General features: G+C 35.7%; 1 protein-coding gene across 1 annotated transcript in view; it reads right to left on the bottom strand.

Moving 5' to 3' along the window:
• The window catches only part of LOC149771163 (dynein axonemal heavy chain 2-like), a 50878-nt gene extending 32568 nt beyond the window's left edge, over positions 1-18310 (bottom strand). Inside the window, exons 1-3 of the mRNA XM_089948786.1 lie at positions 18131-18310; positions 15592-15940; positions 12906-13070 (exon numbers count right to left, since the gene is read on the bottom strand). Of these exons, the coding sequence (XP_089804912.1) occupies positions 12906-13070; positions 15592-15940; positions 18131-18310 (694 nt within the window). The remainder of the gene's footprint in view (positions 1-12905; positions 13071-15591; positions 15941-18130) is intronic.
• Between the last annotated feature and the right edge of the window lie 209 nt (positions 18311-18519).

Raw genomic sequence — 18519 nt, 5'->3', positions numbered from 1 at the left:
AAAAATGATAAAACGACCGTGTATTCCTGTGACGAGCCAAATGTGAGACGGTTTGTGTGGCCAAGGGGTCAGAGACCATTGTTATGTACAAATTTGATGCCGCAATCAGCGATCAGATATACAAAAGAATAAAAAATCAAATACACATTTGAGATCAAAAGTTTCCATATTTTTGGATGCCTATATTGAAAGAAAGCATACGACTAGTATCCGCTTGACAAGATAAATCAGTAGCAGTATATAGCAACATACGTTTGTGCACCCCAGCTGCAAATTAATACCTGCGATGTTCATGTACGAAGGTCATTTTTGAGACCACGTAATGCTCATAGTGCAATTGCAAGCCCTTGCCCTAAATAACACATCTTCACAATACTGTGTACTAAACAGGCTGATGCAATTGAATACAGTTGTCATCAAGCCGTTTTGAGATGTTCTACTTGCCCCAGATTCATGTGCTTACAGATATGGAGGCTTTACCCTGACACCTAAGAATTACCTGAAAATGGTTTATGCCGAGAATGTTGTACATATCACATAATTAGATATTATCTAGTAAAATGGCATAAAGGAAAAACGTTTTGTGCGCAAAACTAAACAAAGTATTATGCTTTTAGAAAAGTGACCACCTTGCAGAAAGAAGCACTGCATTATTTACATTGTGAGTTGTGACTGCATTTATTGAAATATGTCAAATTGTTTGCAACCTTCAATGTTTGTGGTCTTTGCTTACCACCATAGCATCAGAGGAGATTCAAAATTCATTTAAAATATTGAATGAATGTCACGAAGAGATTTGGATGTTACACAGTTTAGGAGTGAAGGACATACATACAATGTTATTTGTCAGTGTCATAAGGGAAGAGTTGCTATTAACCGTCCTAGCACATTAAAGAAATCAATCATTTAAGTAGATAAATGCTTTAGATGCACTTTTATTCTGTTATAACACTAGCAGTTCCTTACCATTTGTTATCATTCTGGAGATGCTAATAGCAGCATAAATATTATGTGGATAGCAGCATAAATAGTATGTGGGTGTGTGTTGGGGGTATAGTCACAACAACAATCTAGCTAATCAGAAGAAATCAAAGTTTACCTACCGGACATTAGACCATTCCGGAATATTGATAGGCTGATGTGTGGGACCCTGTTAAACTTACAAAGTGACATATCAAATTGATCAATTGATACATTACCACTGAAAGTGACCATACAAGTACAATTAATCAATAAAATTTGACAGAGAACGTTCTTCTCAGACACAATTCATTTACAACTGACACTAATGATTTTTGGAGTCTGTAAAAGCATAGTGAATAATAAGATAAAGTGTATAATACATGTTTACGTTGGAAAAATCAGTTCAAGGTAATAAGCATTTCACCCGCTTGGCTTTTAATAAGCATGTGCCATAAAAAAAACTCCTGCAGAATCTAAATTTGTCCGTCAAAGTCACGCCCTTTTGCAATTACATTAGAAGGAGTATATGGATGAGATTATACATATTGTTCTTTCAACATGACTAATCGATTAATCCTAATAATTTACCATCCAAACTGACATCTGCAAAAAGAAAAGAAACACATTTTATTGATTTACTTTTAGCATTCAGTGAAAGCATAAGAATGTCAGGAAAACCTTCATGCCTTTTGTAAAATGTATGAAATTGACACTTAAAGTAAAGCTTTGCTCCTTTATTAACTGAACCTACAAATGTCAAGATACATACATTCTTTATTATCACACGATTGTGATATATTAATCTCTTATCTGAACTATGTCGACGTGTTAAACTTTCATTTTTTCTCAGCAAAATATGGCAAGCAATATACCATATGCATTATTATTTATAAGACCGTTCCACTGGTAACATCAACGTTTACAGCATTATGCTTATGTATGAATCCTCTGAAGTTTATATGCTCCTGTGGAGTTAAAGTACTTTTAATGATGCATGTAGATATGTAATGCAACTGTTTATTTGTGTCTGTATTGAAATTTGAATAATATTCATAAAATTATGGGTGCAAACCTTGCAACTACATAAAGAGCAGGACAATACATTATGATAACCATTTTTCCACATATTTAGTAAGTTGCGTCCACAATAGGATACTTTTTAATGACGTAAACAGTTCTCACATTGACATACAAAACACAGTTATCTCCATCTCTAAAGAGCATTACATACAACACTAAGTGATATATGGGAAAAGGAAGGAACTATAATGAAGTTAATACTTAAATATTATTTAAATATACACAAAGAAATATAAAGATGTAATAGATGTGACTGAAAAAACCCAGTACAAATTATCCGTTTTCCTTAATGGGGCAGGGTCTAATTTGTATGTACAAGTTTAATGTCGCAATGAGAAACCAAGAATAAAAAGAAACATAAACAAATCAAATACACAAGTGAGGTCAACATCTGCCATATTTGTGGAAACCTCTATTAACAAAACGTAAGACTATTATCCGCTTGACCAGATAATTCAATGGCATTGCATAGCAAAAGAAGTTTATTAACTCCAACTGCAAATTTATACCTGCAATTTTTGTGTCGGAAGGTCATTTGTGACACCATGTGATGATCATATTACAAATACAAATCCTTTCACTAGATGACATTTCTGCACAATAATGTGTACTAAACAGGTTGATGCAATTGAAATTTAATTAGCAAACAGTAACAACTGATAAAGTCATAACATAGCCTTAAGTTACGAACTTTGACAGGGTCCAATTCACGAGACTGTACCCGGCCACTAAAACTCCATATGAGATCAGTAGCTCTTGTTCTTGTTCTCCAGGTGAGTATATAAAACATACCGAAAATGGCGCGATTTGTTGATACTCATAACATTGATAATGTTTTGGAACCCTTATGCTGTATCAACATTTCCCGTCATGTTAAATAACGGCTCATAGAGTGTACGGTTAAATCGTCCAACGATGGCTTGATTGCAATAAACAACAGAATGGCATTGGATAATATTAAACCCGTTACTTTACAGCAGCGCTGTTGTGGTCTCGGATAAATTAGCGTTCAGCGTTGCTGATTCTACTGGCTATATAGGCTATGATCAACGCGTGTTTCCCAAGACGATTTTACTGAGCTAAGATACCTCCGAGCTCGAGTTTTCATACTGTATCATATAACTCAAGAAATCTAGAAAACAATGTTAAAAACTGTCAAAATAAATACAAGTGCCAAAACCACACAATTCAAACAAAGAAAATAAGTTGGGTAAAAACGGTAACCTGTTCGTCTGGAAACTGGAACAAAATATATCACAAACCATGGTAAATTGAACAGAACAAAAATGTGTGGGCAGGAGCATTATACAAATCAGTGTAAATAGAAAAGAGTGGTATTATAGGGAAGATACCATTGGTCGTATATCCATAGACAAGAATGATAGTTTATTAACAAATGTTTCTATGAACCATATATCATTTTTTGCTCAGTCGTGAAAAACAGGTTTTCCGCAGGATTTTATTTTTTTTTGGGGGGGAGCTTCATGCTGTTACGCATTGTACCTAGTTGTCTGAACGAAATCATTGATGCTCGCACGAATAGTTGATATGTTGTTTTGTTATCAACTGGAGTGACCTTCTGTTTTGTTGAAACATTCATTTACTTAACGCAGCTAATATTTTACAAGTATGTGTATATTAGTTCTATAATTATCATTTATGAAAATTAAGCAACATCTATGAACAAAGCATTTGATTAATGACTACTTGTCCTAAATGTGGAATTGTGTACTATATACTGTTTGCATAAATGTAGGTTTAGTCGTAGTAGTAATTGAACATTCACGTTAGCGATAAAATGAAAGCAATGCTTTAAAATTCGTGAAATAGTTTGCTTATATAATATTATTATTTACTTTTGATGCGTATAATCTTGTTTGTAGTGGTCATGGGCAAGTAAATTTCGTATTGAAGTGAAAATCACAAGGTAATTCAGTCTATTTTGTCAGATCACTTTTAATTCAAATGTCTCCTGTACCTTCTGCAGTCTATGTAATCAAGTGCGGGAAATACCACTGGTTATCAGTATTGAAACGCGTATACGAACTATTATAATAACACAGAAAAGGAAACTGTAACTAGTACGATCCCAACATACAGATGATTTGTTCACATGTTATTCTTGTACCCGGCACATATTACAAAATACATGAATAATTGCCATAATGCATTGTACCTGCATCAATAACTCAGATCACTTGATCTGATAATTATATTTTCCTACAGGATGTTGTTTGTTTTCTTCACATTTACAATTCGCTCTTATTCCAGTGTCATCTAAATTAGATTGTTTATGGGATTTCTAGATCAGGGTAAGACGTTCTCTGATGTCAAGCATACTTTCCTGAAAAAATGATTTAAATGACTGCAACGAAAGTAACCTATATATTAGTATATTTATTGTTGTATCTAGTTCGTGCTCGTCCATTTAACAACGTTATCATCAGCATGGTACAGAGCCTGCAGACCACGGTGAACCTTGTCAGTGGACATTTGTCAGAGGACATTTATTTGCAATGTGTCACATGGTCTGATGTGCTCCACAGCAACATGAAGAATTAGTAGTCTAGCCAAATTGGACAAGGTTGACTGCACAAACAGCCTGGCTTGTCCGGAAGCAGTTACGTGTGGTCCATAGATGACGTGGAAGTTTGAAGGCAGGATGACAGACAGATGGCTCATCTACTAGGGAGTAGTTTACATCTTTTAAGAGAATTCAACACTGCATGTATAAATAGCTCTCATATCCTCTGGGAACGAACCCGATTGGGCATCTCACAATCAAGCGGAATGATGGATGTGAAGTATTGTCTAAATTTAACACGCAAATATACTTTCTACAATATTAATCTTGGTATGTGGTAATATACTTTCATACGTGAATCTCAACATGTAGTTTCATAATCAGACTTGTAATATTTGTTACATTCGTGTTTACAATCAAATCCTTTCAATTAAGATGATTTGTGTGAGATACGCTTTGCAAATCCATTTTATGTTTAATCTATCTTTTTCTTTTCGGTAACTAGATATGTATCCATCCATTCATTTACACATTTATGTATCCATTTGTCCGTCTGTATATATACATATCAATATCATTTAACAGCAGCCACCCATTTGACAATGTGAAGCTGACCTCTCAATCCATGTATGCCATATGCGTTTTGGTCATGATTTATACTCCAGAACATGCATTAAATTCTTGAACAAATTCAAACTGAGTGTATTAGTGTAATTGCATATATATATATATATATATATATATATATATATATATATATATATATATATAGAGAGAGAGAGAGAGAGAGAGAGAGAGAGAGAGAGGTGTGCGTGTGTGCGTGTGTGTGATCTTTTCTGAACGCAACGCTACCAATATTCAGTTTTAACATGCAGTTAAAGAGGGAATTTCAGGCTCTAATGAATTATTGTAATCAGTACACTTTAATACATGGCAAATAATACAGCATAATGTCCTTATACTTTGTGTCCATTATACGTACTTTCGGTCACACTGACCTCCTAAATCCTCTTAATCATAAATCTTAAACAGAATATATACAATCCTTACATGATCCCTCTTAAAATATTCAGTAATATTTGTCCAACTTAGATGTATTGGCATCAAGATAAGTACATTCTTGTTCATTTATCAATCGCTTACAAAGGTTTGTTATATAATTTATATAATACGTTTTCTGTTCACAGGTCCAAAATTCAATCCATACCATGTAATCCTCACTTGAAACTCTCTCAGAGCGACTATTAAAACTAGTGCATTGTACAATTATGAAGCAAACACGCTGAAATGAACCTAAGATTTAGTGTAGTTTTATCGAATGCTAAAAACTAGGTGATAAGCTGCATTTGTATGAGCTTCGTGGATATAACCGGGATATTTTCTCCTATTCGGTAAATAAGATAGACTCGAAGCAAAAGATCACATGCTACTTTATCAGTAGCAAATTAACTTAAAGTAAATAATTTGCTCTCAAATATAATATTCCTAATGCAAAAAATTAAATCAAATGACTATCCACTGGGTGCATCTCGAAATAGTTAGTACTATTTTTGAAGACACCAACACCAGCATTAAACCGATTATCTGACTGTAACTAATTATCAGATACCTAACTACAATAAAATCACTATGTTTATGCAGGATACAGATCAAATGTAGTACCATGCTACATAGTGTGATGTGCATGTGCACTATAATTGACTAGTTAAAGCGAATTTTTTTAGAAGGTTTGTTTTGAAAGTTTAACCGCAAAATAAGATCAGTCACTTCTAAGTCGCCAAATATAATTTTGCTTTGAGATTGAACATTATCCAGATTTGTAATTTGAACCGGCACAAGAACAAGCATTGGTTCTTTAAGATAATGCCGGGTCCTTATCTGCAAAGCAAAGTGTTCCACAGTGGCAGTTAATGTGTGTGCGAATTATGCAATCGTTTCAAACTCATCATTGGTGAGCAAAACTAGTTCGTAATATGTATCACGAACATCGCCATCAAATTCATGCATCAGCGCGCGATTTTGTGTAACTGTCCGAGCGATGATTGTTCAGCAATCGCCGACATAATCAGTGTGGTTTCATTAAAGATTTAATTAAAATGTGGATTTTATGACAGTTGTATCATGTAGTGTCTTCCTGTACAAATCGAGGCGGTGTTTTCAACTGCGACTTGTACTAGAGCGGCACCTCTGGTATTTTGGCAAATGACTTCCTTACGTGCTCGTAAAATTTACCAAAACATTCAACTTTTCATTTCGCTTACCCAATTGCCTATGAAAAACGCTTAATGACCACTGCATTTTGTATATCCTTTGATTTGTATGTTTGGTTATTTTACAAAGTGGACAAGGGCTATCCTCAGTTCCCATGAACACCATGTGGTATAACGTTCCTCTGTTTCCCTCTTTGGTATTCTCCTTCCATAAATACTTTTGCCTGGGTTTAATCAGTGACGCAAATGTTGTATTTAAACCAGGTTGTAAGATCTTCTACTCCAGTCTGTCACGAACTACAGATCATCTTTGACTTCCTTGCTTTTTCTATCATAAATTCAACATTTATAGGAATTGCTGTACAGCTTTACGGCGCCGTTTTTCATACTCGTCTTTGGCATCTCTTGACGGACATACTTTTTATATCATTATGCTTTTATTGTTTAATTGACGTATCTGCATGATACACTTTCCGGTTCAGACAAGCACGATACTCGTGTGAACCACCAGTTAAATCATCAGTGAGACAACTATGCTGACCACACGTAATCTGAGAAACATGTCACGAAATTCATCTCACTTGTGGTCGGAGGCAAATCAAGTCCAATGAACATTTATTTTGCATATAGCCATTATCTTTCGTTATAATACAAACATGCATCCATATTGTGTGAGATGTCACTGGAAAAGTGGAACACAAATTTCTACTTGATGTGAAGCAGAAATATTGCATTTATTAAACAAAATTTGCATCGGCGATATCGCGGTTGTATGATCAAGTTTACCTGGGACACCATGCATGCAATTACTGCGGGCGTGCAATACTGTTTCAGCTACAACTCTCTTATAAGAGACAACCATGGTTTGTTGAAGCAACTAACGATCGAGTCATTGCTGCGTGTTACTGACATAAAACGGCTTATAAAATATCCAATGATATGCGATGACGTAAACGCACCGACGTGGATCTGACCCATGACAGAAGTGCGCTGATTTCAACATTGGTAGAAAGAATTTCAAGATTGGTTGTCAAAAATGGTAAGAAAGCCGAGATTGCACTCGTAGACTCTAACTCCCACAGCAATCATTTAAAGTAAAATCAGAAACATATAAACAAAGAATTTAGGTAACATATACTAACGTCCGAGTGAGCATTGGAGAGGGAAAACATGTAAGCAGTGCAGCCAAGGTCACTCATGTGATTGCTCGAACATGGTTGGCCAAACAAGCAATGTGGCAAATTTATTTAGAAGAGTCCAAACAAAGGTCTTACGGTATTGGTGTGATATTGATACACCAGCTGTGGGTCATCAGGCTGAATTGTTATTTGTCCCATGCAATTTGTCCCTGAAAACCAAGACCGATTGCTCACCTAAAAATGCTTGCTCACGGCTGTCGATCAGGCCCGCTGATGCAAAGAAGCGGAGCCGTTGACATCTGAAGCTTTCGCACGCTACGCGGTTTCACTAGAATGCATATGTGCATGAGAGTTGCTCACATTGCCACATATGTTACTAGTGGATAATGCAGTTAATGTATAGGATATGTGAATGTGGTACTGGCCAAAAATCGTATACGAATACGTGTCAGGCATTTCAGTATACATCAATATATTCTGGAATGATTTAATCGTAATTTTGCAGACAAGATTGTTTGCTATTTCCATGCACATGGATAGTTATTAGGCTGACAACGGCGTGAAAATGACGTGCTGTTGTAGAAGAATTGCGTATCCCGGAACATATTGATACACCAAGACAACCGACACGTTACCGATTGAGACCATCAACACGTTTAACATATTCATATCAACGAGTTTTCGTGGCTCGTGGCTGTTTGTGACCTTATCATTGTGAAATCATGCAAAAATCCGAACACCTATTTATAGAGTGCATCAAACTTGTTTCCCAAGTCTTAGGACCAATGACATTTATGTCTTACACGTACCAAAGCTTCAATTTGCATGTGATTTTGAATGCGTGCAAGTATAGTTAGTCCTTTGCTTCGATTACCCCAGCTTGCTTGGATGATCCTATACAGTTTGATGATTTCAGATCTGCGCACAGCGGACACGAACGAATTTGCAAAATATTTATTTATACTTATGAACAAATCTGTATAAGGGAAACAATGCCACATTGAGGAGAAAGAATTCCTGTCGACATTGTTCATGATAGCGAGAAAGTATACTTTTAAAATATCCTTAACCGATATTAGTTTATATCACTATAACCTGTTTATATTGGCCATCCAAACATTACTGGGTTCAGTATATCCTTTGATTAGCCATCCAGAGATTAATTATCCGAGAGTTGATGAGGAAGCAGAGCCCTCCGCAATCGCATAATTGAGACCCATGCTAGCGCGTTGTACACGGATAACGTTTGTTGATTGTTACGCAAAGTATCAGTAACATGCAATATCAAAACGATGTACTGGTAGTTTGCCAGGCTGGTTGTTAGAATCAAGAAGTATACTAAGCCTCGTGTCAGACTCACATAAATTGTATGTAGGTCCTGGAGAGACCGATATATGTGTATCACCAGACTATTTACTGGATGGTGTTCATGCTAGTCTCTTTAATATAACATCGACACTACCTCCGAATTTAGGTAAACTAGACCATTCAGTTTCACCGAATGTGCCGGAAGGTCTGGAACCGGAGGATCCAATAAACGTTAAATTCTTTGCCCTATTTCGAACATACGTTATCTTGATTGCGGCCCTGTTGTTGTGTGTTTCGGCTTGAGTTGGATTGCGGTACGGTTTTCGCTAAACAATTCACACACACAATTACAACATGATTGTGTAACACAACACGAACAGTATGTACCCATTGTATAATGCAATGATAGTATGAAAAGGAAACTTCACATATTTCAAAAGCTTCTCTTTGATACAAATAGTTTTTTCTATCATTGACATTTCCACGCAGGAAGCCCCTAGACCAAAGAAGCACTGAGATGGAACCAATTCAGTGGTTCCAAACTAACCTCGCGTATTCAAGAATGTGCCAACTAGATCAGGAAAATGCATCCGTTGTTCAAAATAATTGTATCCTCTTTTACATGCTACCATTTATATGTGATCATCCATATATTGATATTATTAAAGCAAAGCCAACTTCGTCGTTGATTACCAGCGCTGCCACGATTGATTTCTTTTCTACAATTTAAAAAACATTTTTCAGTACAGATCTGGATGCGAATGAAAATAGTATTGTAACGTACGACGATTTTATTCCTAAAACAAGTCAATGCCACGCAAACCTTTTCAAAAGGTCACCAACAAAACACAGTAAAGAATTGCTTGACTAAACGATTCTTCTTGGTATAGGACTTGCATTGCTGCTGTCTAAACATGTATTTAGTTTGGTAACATGTTTGCGCGGGTCACTTTGGACCCGTACATTTTTCTCACTAATGACTTGCATAATAGACCAAAACATAAGTATACACGGGATTGGACAAACCCATTTAACAAATGCGATAAACGTATCGAATGTATAAAAACCGCAAATGATGTCTTAGATGCGTTATATTAAATAACAAAGGCTTTGATGCAGCCATATTTATAAATTTCATCTCCGGCGACCAATAACAATCATATTGTATAAATTGGCAATTCACTAATGTCATATCACCAATCAACCAATATTATAGGCCATGGTGCAAAATTACTCATTCACTATTATGATGTGAGGTTTAAGTGAATCATAGCCAATTCCGATGGAACAGAAAATAACCGTAACATTTACCGTTACAACTCTTTTCTTACCGTTCTTCACTTGTTATTGTACTTATTAAAACACCCCATGCAGTTATTAGGTGTGTTGTTGAGGACAACTTTGCGATTGCATCAGTTTAATATCTGATATACGTAAACGACCCAGCGTATTTGACTCCTCCATCATCGCTAATTTCGGCAAGATTATTTGCGCCCTTTCATCCGAAAGTAAGATTCAGAATGTTCAATTTAAAACATTGTTATTTAAATGTTCGATTTTAAAAACCGCATGTTAGCTTGGGGAAGCATTATCCTGGTTGATAATCTCAGGCAAATCCGTTTCTTAAATGAACTTTGTATGCCAAAAACAGATGCTTGTAATCAACCAGCTTGATCATCAAAAATCGCAAGGAGGATGAGTGTCCATAAATATAAAATGGCATTTTGCATAATAGTGCACATACTTCGATATCATTGCTTTTCGGTATCGGCATGATTGAAGCTTTGCATCCCATTTGTGCACGCAAGGATTGAACAACATGTCTGCAAATTGTCCTTGTTAACCAGCGCCCCATGTCAAAAAATCAACTGCAAGTGGTGCAATGAAATACAAGCCAAAATGCAAAAGATGATTGTTGGTCACCACGTATGCGACCCAGTATATTCCAGGTCATATTGACGGATCTTTGTTAACCATATCGGTTTCCTTATTTTCTGTAATACTTGATAAAGAACCGTTTGCTCCGAGCTGTTCCCTCATACAAATACTGTACAATTGTCTGACTGATTGTATCATTGCTAATATGTTTGGTAAGTTTGCACTTGAGATGTTTCACTTCCAACAAAGGCGAAGCCACAACATTTTATCATTTCCGTTTGTGTTCCTTTGATCTTTGAAAACTTTTATAGTTTAGTTTATATGCGTATGCCACCCTGAGGTGCTCTAACGAGTGGACATGGTCCACCAACAAGCGCCTTTAATCAAACATTCCGTATTCAGTTCGGATTGCTCCTTACGCTGCCGATTTCGTAACCGTCGTAGCCGCTGATGCTAATAACAATGAACACTAAGATCACCGTCGGGTACCGTGCATGCGTGCTAAGCACTCTCATGTATGCCAGTGAAACCTGGACTGTATATGCCTCACAAGAGAAAAGACTGAGCGCCTTTCACATGCGATGCCTACGACGCATACTTGGGATCACGTGGAGCGATCAAGTAACAAACAACGAAGTGCTCGGGCATGCCAAGATTCCCAGCATGATCATACTTCTCCGCCAACGCCGCATCAGATGGCTGGGCCATGTAAGTCGGATGGTTGACGGACGGATCCCCAAAGACATTCTTTATTCGGAACTCGCCTCTGGCACAAGGTCGATCGGACGGCCACATCTCCGCTTGAAGGATGTCTGTAAGCATGACATGAAAGCTCTTGATATTGATGTCAACACCTGGGAAGAGCTCGCTCTAGACAGATCAGGCTGGCGACATGCTCTGATCACTGGTCTGAAAGCCGGAGAGGACAAGCAATGCTTGCTCGCTGATGAAAGACGATCGCAGAGGAAGAAGAAGCAGCTTCAACCAACACCTGACACAGCCTTCAAGTGCAGCAAGTGCAGCAGGGACTGCCACTCTCGCATTGGACTGCTTAGCCACAGCAGACGCTGCACAACCACCAACCGGGAAATCTCTCATGGGATCAGTTCCATCGTCTCTCTAGACTAATGGATGCCAACTAACTAACTAACTAACTACGAATTCAAGGTTTGAAGTCCTGAGTCTCTCTGTCTATTACACTGTTATGAATTAAAGGCCTGGAATGATATCCCTCTCTCTGGCTATTACTCTGTTATGAATTCAAGAAAGCCTGGACTGCTGTCCCTCTTTATATCTGTTAGTCTAGAAATACTTAAGATTTTTTAATCATTTAAAGTGGTTTTCTTCTCTCACTTTTTTACCATGATTTTCTAATGTTATAGCTAGTTAAATAAAGATAGCTTGTTACATTGTTTACATGTTTATTCAATGTTCTTTAAGAGTCATGCAAATTTCGTACTGTCTATATCCTTCCTCATATATTTTACAAGGAGGTCAATAAGCATTGCCAGCCATCTGCATGATCAAATGTTGTGGTGCACTTAGTTCTTGCAGAATTCTCAAACTGTATAAATCTAATAACATTTTTATGTAATGGTTATTTTCCATAAAAATATAAGTGAATAAACTATTATTTGTTGTCAGCAAAATTTTAAATTAACTAAATTGGCCTGGATAATAAGAATCTTATACTACTGAATGTTTTCCAAAAGCTTGAGGGCTTAACTTGTTGCATATACTTCTAGAAAAAAAAAGAACTGACTGGAAAATCACCACTTGAATTGATTAGAGAATAAGACCTACTTTCCAACCTCTGAACCAATTCTTTATTCTTGGCAGATTCCTCAGCTGGAACTTTCATCTCTTCTGTTGGAATGTACAAGGCTGTATTTCCTTCTAGCTTCCACCGTGTGTCTGTCAAGTTGGCCAGAAATTTGTGCAATTGTGCAGAGAAATCATTCTTAATACCTGAAAATCTGGTTAAGGATAATTTAAAAAAGAAAAGGGCATAATTAAACAAAATTGAGCCAAATGTTAATTAAAAGGACCCCCATATTGACTGTTTATACAGCACAAAAATGAATTCTATGTTATAAATGTTGGAGTAGAAAAATAATTGTTCAGGGCTAATGTAAAAACAATAAGAAAGGATAGTTTTGAACAAGACATTTCTGTACAGAAATTAGGTTTAGGTATCCAGAAGGGTACATATGGGGAGTCACAACTAAAATGTAGTTAGGCTGGTTACTGTTACTACCGTTGTAGTTCATCTTAACCTGGTTTAGAAATTTAAAGTCATCAAGGGTCTGTGAGATTTCATAAAACTTGGGACTGAAGTCCTAATTTAAAAAATGCAACTAATGGTTGAGAATTGCAGGTTTTAGAACATCAGGATGGTTTTATATGTGAAAGCCTAGTTCAGGAAAGGAGAAAGAAGAAAACAATTAGCTGGACCTGAAAGTTAAATGTAACAACTCTTTACAACCCAGAAATGCTATAACTGAGTTGAAGTAGAACTGGCTGGTACAGTATTTTAGCAGTGATATTTTCTAGAACAAATTTAAAATTTTCCAAGAAATTTAAATTTCATGGGGTAAAAACTGAAAATGGAAGGAAATTTAATCACGCCATACATAACATAAGCTCACATAATCACCCAAACCATAATCAGGTTGAAGTTCTCATCTGGCCATAGATAGAGAAGATATGTGAGACACTTTCGAAGGATGTAAAACTCAGCCCTATACCGAAAGTATTTAACATGTACAGTCCAATACTGCACATCATATTGTCTGCAAAACTTAACAAATAACAGGTGATAAATAGTTTAATGAAACAGCCATGTAGTTAGGAATAGATCTGACAAGCTCTAATCTCACTGAGGAAAGAAAAAAAGAGGTTCCAATCATTTTTGGGTAACACTGTTTTTAACAAAGATGTCAGAGTTGTACATGCATATGAGATAGTGACAGGTGATACATGACCTATAAAGCAAAGACCATAAAGGGTCTGCTGCAGTTTATCATATTTTAAACAGATATAATGTGTTCTTTCATGCAATCCTGGACTCAAGTGTATGCTTGCTTGAACATGTCTGGATTTTGTCAATTGCCAGTATATGAAAGATAAGGCTTAGACAAATTTTGTTTCATGCTAAGGCATAATCCAAATTAAAAAACTTCCATTTCTTTGATCCAAAACGTTTCGATAATTATTAATAAAGTTCTCAAAGATTTAAATTGGAAATTTGCCATCGTATACATAGATAACATTTAACTTTTACTTCGTCATTTGATGATTGATGTATTTCAAAGATTATGTGATGCCAATCTTGATCTCAAACCTTCAAATGTCGTTTAACACTACCTGAAATGATATACATTTAATCAGATCAAAAAGTTTGGAATGATCGGGTTAGTGTAGATCAACTGAAAGTTAAAGCTGTCTAAGAATTCCCCACACCAAACCTGCTGACCAAAAATTATTGAACATCTTAGATCATTTGCTTGACTATAGTATGTAATTAGTATCACAGAGTTCATAATGGAACTGCAAAACAGCACACCCATTTGATCAACTATTATTTAAAATGAGTAAAATTTGAATGAGCAGAAGATACATTGGCACCAGTCCAAATGTATCCTGACTTTGTAAAGCATTAATTATTTACATAGAGGCAACCGCCATAGCTCAGACGGTAGAACATGGGACTCATTATTCAATGGTCAAATAATCAATATCTGCCCAGCCCAGACTGGTTCAGCTGCTTCCGTATATGTTTGTAAAGTTATTTAGTTCCCATTTTCCCTACAGGATATAATCATTGATGTTATAAGTGCCACTAGAACCAATAGAATAAAAAAGTCACATTCTCCAAAGACCGATGTCTCAGGACAATAGAATTTGTTTTAGGGAAGTCAGAGAATGAGGAAAAAGAAAGGGTTGTATCTCATGGAGATAGGGGGTATAGCATTCTATGATACTGAAGACAATTGGTATAATACTTATTTAGAGGGTTTAGACAGTGAACCATTATTAATTTCTATCAAACTGGTTGTACAAAAAACAATTTGCATAATTTAAGATGTTAGTAACGGTGTAAAGAGTTGGCTTCAAGTAACTAAATGCCAACTCCGAAATGTGTGTACCACTACACTGATTTATTTATATGTCTTAGTTTTGGGTGTAGGACATTCTTTATCACCCAAGACAAAAAATATTTGAAGCTGAAATCCATGAACATTGCTACAATAATATCTGAAACTGAACTCTGTTTTAAGTTGAAATCCATAAACATGGCCACATATGTCTGAAACTGAACTCAGTTTCAAATAGGAGCAATACTCTCATGTCACAACAATAAAATATATCTGACTGGATACAAAATATAACATAGAAGACAGTGAAATACACTTTTTAAGTGCCTTTCACTTCTTTATATCCTGCTGTCAAATATAAATAATAAAATGGATTGTATTTGTAAGGATACTGTCTGGCCATAAGGTGTTTTCAAAGAAAATGGGAGCAAAAATCCCTGACATAACTCTCAACAAACTCTCAATGTGCATCCCCTTCACTGTGCCATAATGGACAGCTTTCATGAAGTTCTCAGTAGTAATTTCCTTCACTTGCTCATCACGGATGAAGAAAGTTAACTGGTCAACCATGTAGGGAGGAATAGAATGTTCAATTACAAAGCCACGATATGGGTCACTGTAAGCCACTATCAGTCTACTTCCTGAATCTTCAAGAAATCTTCTGATGGCATCATCATGGATGTCCTTCCATTGCTCTTTCTTGAAATTCTCCATCATCACTCTCATATTGATCATGTCAAACTGAAATATCAAATACAGTATGAACTGATGAATTCAGGTTGGATAGGTGGGGTGTCCTGAATTTTTTTGCAAGTGTATGGATTTACAGGCATTACATCCATTACCAATCCAAAAATTAAGGTACTTTCTCCAATGTTGACAAGAAAATTTCTAATTTTGAAGTGTAGGAAGATAATACTAAGAATGTTTCCTATCTTATTAAACAATTAACAAAACAGACAAAATCATTTGGTCTTTATATTTTTTTAAAGTTTACAAACCTCAAATTCGGTTCAGTATTATACAAAGTCCAAAATATTAAATCCGTGTTCAAAAGGCATCAAAACAAATCATTGAAACTAAGACTTTGATAAAAGTAGCCAAAAAGTGGCTATATAGGGTGGGTAACCGCGGTCGGAATGCATTATCTAATTTAGCTAATGACAAATTTCAAGTTTCTACATTGAGAAAAATGATGATGAGAATGCATTAAGCTGTTTTACAGGATAAACAGGCCTATAGTACAAGCCACGAGTCATGTAGGAATTCAACACCAACTGTTTCAGTAATGGGTGTCATTTTTTAGACATTGATTCTACATTGATTTAAGTGGCAAGTATTCACTTCATTTAAATTTGAATACATCCATATTCCTTTGGAAAGTCATTATTTAGATGCTCCAAGAGGTTCATATGGCAAACTCAATGTTAAACTACATGGACATTTTTGGATAAATTGAACCTAAGGGTGTGATCCAGTACAATCTGGATTGAATGTTGCATGCTTTGATGACACTATAAACGTTACTCAAATTAATAAACAAATTCAAGGATTGTGACGATTCCACTTGATAAGCTCCTATTTTGACCCAAGTTTAGTACATTGACACCATTGTAAGTTCACAGCGACAGATAATTTTTATCTGAAAGTTTCTTTTGTGACCGGTAAGGTGCAGAGCATTCAATAATCCAGATTGAACAGACTTTGGTTAAAGACATTTGTAAAAAAATTTAAAACGAGCAAATGCACGTACATGATCAATGTGATTTGTACTACAGCTGAGTAATTGTAATGCCATGCTAAACCCATTTTTATTAAATAAAGTGACCAAACAAGTTCAGGTGTCATTTGGTGAATACTGTATTGTCTCTTTGCTTTCAGATACTTATTGTTTTTAGACAACAAAATCTCTGTTCCAAAATAATTATTCCCGATATTGTTTTAAAGTAATTTGATTTAGGTATTTATGTTTTATGATGCAACAGTCCTGAAGTTCCCAAATGATAGGACAAGAGAGAAAGACTAACACTGTTTTTCCAAGAAGTGAAGGAATGGCTTGTTTGTCATTGCAAATCTCGTAAACAAGTTAAGAGTCAACTGCCAATAATTGGCAGAACCATGCTTAACTATTCATTTTGGTGCTGGCATTGCTACAATGAATACTGTTTGTTTACTAAATTGTAAAGAACAAATTGTAAAAAAACACTAAAAAGATATGCCAGAAATTATGACAATAAAGAAAGCTGCTAAAATCAAAGTCTTCGTTTATGTGATTTTGTTAAACAGATCCATTGTGAGTAATACAAAAACCTGTGATAGAACACAGGCATCAGATTAGGCCAGATCAGGAGATTTTGCAAAATGTTGTCAGGAGTTTTGACTTCAATATCCTGAATATGCGATATTTTCTTTCAACAGCCATTGTTGAAAACAAAAGGTCCCATACATGATATTAGCCTAATATATGTACAAATGTCTAAGAGGTTTTGGAGTTTTGACAAGGAAATTAAAGTGTGGATAATGGGTTGATGAATAGTTGATGAATATACAGACATTAACATAAAATTCTGAAAATTAAGAACTGTGAATAACACTAGGCACATCTGGACAACTTGTTTAATATGTCTACAAAAGTTCAATGAGATATCTTGAATGGTTTTGGAGTAATATTCTGGAAAATAGAGTATGACTGGTGGAAGAATGGATGTACAGATAAATGGATACAAATCTTAAACATGATAATTAATACTGACTTTATGAATACAAAATGGCACATCTGGACTATTAGACTAAAACATCGAATTCATTCACCAAGAGTCACTGAGATATTTAAAATTATTTCAAAGCTTTGCCATGGAACGGAGAATGTAGATAAATGGATGGATGAATAGAAAATGGACTAAAACAAAAATATGAGATGAAAACTCTTACCACAGTCATTTCAGGTTCCTTTGGTTCATGTTCCTCTGGTTCTTCATTCTCCCTCTCAGTTTTATCCCCTGTTCCATTGGCAGCTGGAGCAAGATCTGTAGCCCCATCCACTCCTGTACCATTGCCTGTGAATACACCACAAACTAGAGCTATTAGCAATAGGCGCATCACAAAAGCCATGTTTACAATAATTTGCTCCATCTGACCTTATGCAGATGAACTTCTATTGAGAAATCATAATTAGAAATGGCTAAAATTTTAATAATTTAAAATTAGAATGTTAACTGACTGGTTCCAACTTATCATCAATATAATGGTGCATGATACATTTGACTGAAATACAATATTCCTTAAATGTCATGGAAACTAGTGTTTTTTGGAGAGGAAAT

The sequence above is a fragment of the Sinohyriopsis cumingii genome, unplaced genomic scaffold (genome assembly GCF_028554795.1).
Source record: "Sinohyriopsis cumingii isolate HCF-2022 unplaced genomic scaffold, ASM2855479v2 utg002080l, whole genome shotgun sequence".
NCBI classification, from domain to species: domain Eukaryota; kingdom Metazoa; phylum Mollusca; class Bivalvia; order Unionida; family Unionidae; genus Sinohyriopsis; species Sinohyriopsis cumingii.
Note: the sequence above shows the minus strand (reverse complement) of the source record. Positions and strands in the feature narration are given on the sequence as shown.